The following is a 2,608-nucleotide window of genomic DNA, read 5'->3' as shown; positions in this document are numbered from 1 at the left end:
TCAAGAAATATTTTAAATTTTTTTAATGACTTTAAATTATTGTGGAGTGGGGATTGGTTTGGGTTTTTCATTTGGGGACTTGCTGGGGTTGACGCTCTTGGTTTGACCTTCTGAGTCTCAGCCTTTTGCCTCTGGGCCGTGCATGCGCTTCGCTGTGGTGGGAGGGTGGAAATAGGGTCTCTTTTAAAGGAACGTTGAGATTTTTAGGTGATTACCCCGATGGGAATTGGGAGACACAAAGCACGAGCGTGGCGGGTGGCGTTTGGTGGCCGTGTAGGGGTCTCGGGTGGCAAACCTGGGGCACAGTGCAGGTACCACACTGGAAACCGGGGCAGGAAAAACATCCCCAGCACCTCCAAAGTACAAGTTTCTCTTTTTTTCAGAGAATTATCCCCGTGGGTTTCCCGTATCCATACGTACGTGTGCGCGCGTTTCCCGTTGCGTGTGCGCGTCTTCAGGGGGAGAATTGCAGCAAACACAAGCCAGCACTGTTAATGCACGGGCTGCGTTTCTCCTTGAAGGATCTGGAGATGCTTTACCAGCATTAACGAGACCTTGACGTGTCCCATCAGGACACTGGGATCCTCTTTACTTCTCCTTCCCTGGGCAAACAGCCTCCTGGGGCAGGATGGGGCTGTTCTGAGAGGCTGGGGTGGCAGTTGGGGAAGGACATACGCTCAAGTGACCTTGTGTCCTTCTGAAAGAGGTTTCAGAATAATAATAATGAGTTTCCATCATGGGAAGAAGCAAATACCGGGCGCTTCCCCCCGTTCCAGGAGAGATTAACCCTTTGTTGCCTTCCCCCCACAGCGAGGACCCGTGGCGGGCAGCGAAGATGATCAAGGGGTACATGCAGCAGCACAACATCCCGCAGCGAGAGGTGGTGGATGTCACCGGCCTCAACCAGTCACACCTCTCCCAGCACCTCAACAAGGGCACCCCCATGAAGACGCAGAAGAGAGCTGCCCTCTACACGTGGTACGTCCGCAAGCAGCGGGAGATCCTCCGGCGTAAGTACCTGCACCAGCGCTCGGGGGGCTGGCGGGGGGGAAAGGGGGTCCCCACATCCCCATCCTGCCTGTGGGTACCCGGCACACCCGGAGCTGAGCCCGGAGCAGCTCCCTGTGCCCGCTGTGTCTGCCCAGGGATCACCCCTGGCTTTGCCTCTGGACCCAGCTGCTTAGCATCTTCCCCAAAATATTTTTAGAATTAAAATGAATTTAAGGTGAAGGAAAATGGGGCGAGAGCCCCACTTGGTCACAGTGATGCTGTGTGAGTTCCTCCAAGCCCATCCACACAGCCGAGTTTCTGTGTATTTATATTCGTTAGAGGTGGGAAAACAATTAGTGATTGCACACAGCTAGGTGCCTTTCCTACCTCTGCCCCTATTTCCTCTCTGTTTCTCGAGGCTGCTCATTTTCTGCAACTACTTGCAAAAAAAGTAGAGAAAGAAAAAATAAAAACCTGTAAATTGCTCCTACCTGTCACATGGTCTCAGGCAGTCTGTGCTGTTTAAAATACAGATTATTTTTGACCAGTTACACAGACTGTTGTTTTTGTGCCCCTCTCCCACCCAGCCCTGTTCCCAGGTTGGTCCCGTATCACTCGTAGCAGCCCCATTTTCGGCCAAGGTGCAGGTTGGGGCACTGACACCCCCTGAAAAGGGCTCTGCCTCCCTCCTCCTGAAGGATGCAACATCCAGGGGATGGGAAGCAGCAGAAAAGGCTTTAGCATCAAATACCATTGCTTTGAAAACACACCTTGAGATGTTAGAGCAAACAGAGCCTGCTCCAGCCTTGCCCTGCACTTCCCCCCTCGTCACGGGGGGAAAAGCCATTATAAAACCAGGGAGAATTCCCCAGCAAAACTGGGCATCATAAAACCCTCCCATTAATCTCCCTTTACTGCCGCGGTGACAAGCGCCGGGTCTGAGGCGAGGTGCCGGTTGGAAGGTCACCTCTGGTGCCTGCCCGCCCCGAGCGTGTGGCCGGTGTCCCACTGCACTGGGACAGGAGCAGGAGCTGAGGGCGAGGCACCTTCTCAGGGGGCTTTGCAGTTGTCCTGCCTGGCTCCTGCCTGGCAAAAATCCTCCTGAAACAAGAGCGCGCCGGCAGAGACCCGACCCATGAATATGGATGCCCTGAGCGTGTTTTCTCATTAAACACCCATCCTGGAGGGATGACAATAAGTCCCCTGCCAGTGTGCGAGGCTCGTCCCTTCCCTGGGTGGGTGACAGGGAGCACCCACCTTGCTCCAAAGGGTGCTGGGGCCATGGGGTGCTGCAGGAGGGGATGTGGGATGGTGACTCCGAGCAGCGGCTATAGGCCAGCTCACGTCTGCTCCTTTCTCTTTCAGAATTCAACCAGACAGTCCAGGGTTGTGGAAATATGACAGACAAAAGCAGTCAGGATCAGCTGCTGTTTCTCTTTCCAGAGTTCAATCAGCAGAACCAAGGGGCTGCCCAGCTCGATGACGCCTGCTCCGAAACTCCCAGCAAGAAGATGCGTCGCAATCGGTTCAAGTGGGGGCCGGCCTCCCAGCAAATCTTGTACCAAGCCTACGACCGCCAAACGAACCCCAGCAAGGAGGAGCGCGAGGCTCTGGGGGA

At 54.6% G+C, this 2,608-nt stretch overlaps 1 protein-coding gene across 1 annotated transcript in view; it reads left to right on the top strand.

The window, feature by feature from the left end:
* Positions 1 to 219: 219 nt before the first annotated feature.
* Positions 220 to 2,608, top strand: part of LOC104529718 (hepatocyte nuclear factor 1-beta-like) — a gene marked incomplete at its 3' end in the record, with an annotated part of 3,039 nt that continues 650 nt past the window's right edge. The window contains exons 1-3 of the mRNA XM_010174103.1: positions 220 to 311; positions 811 to 1,010; positions 2,356 to 2,602. Of these exons, the coding sequence (XP_010172405.1) occupies positions 220 to 311; positions 811 to 1,010; positions 2,356 to 2,602 (539 nt within the window). The remainder of the gene's footprint in view (positions 312 to 810; positions 1,011 to 2,355; positions 2,603 to 2,608) is intronic.

The sequence above is a fragment of the Antrostomus carolinensis genome, unplaced genomic scaffold (genome assembly GCF_000700745.2).
Source record: "Antrostomus carolinensis isolate BGI_N321 unplaced genomic scaffold, ASM70074v2 scaffold27718, whole genome shotgun sequence".
NCBI lineage: Eukaryota > Metazoa > Chordata > Aves > Caprimulgiformes > Caprimulgidae > Antrostomus > Antrostomus carolinensis.
The sequence above is the reverse complement of the archived record's forward strand: the minus strand, read 5'-3'. Positions and strand labels throughout refer to the sequence as shown.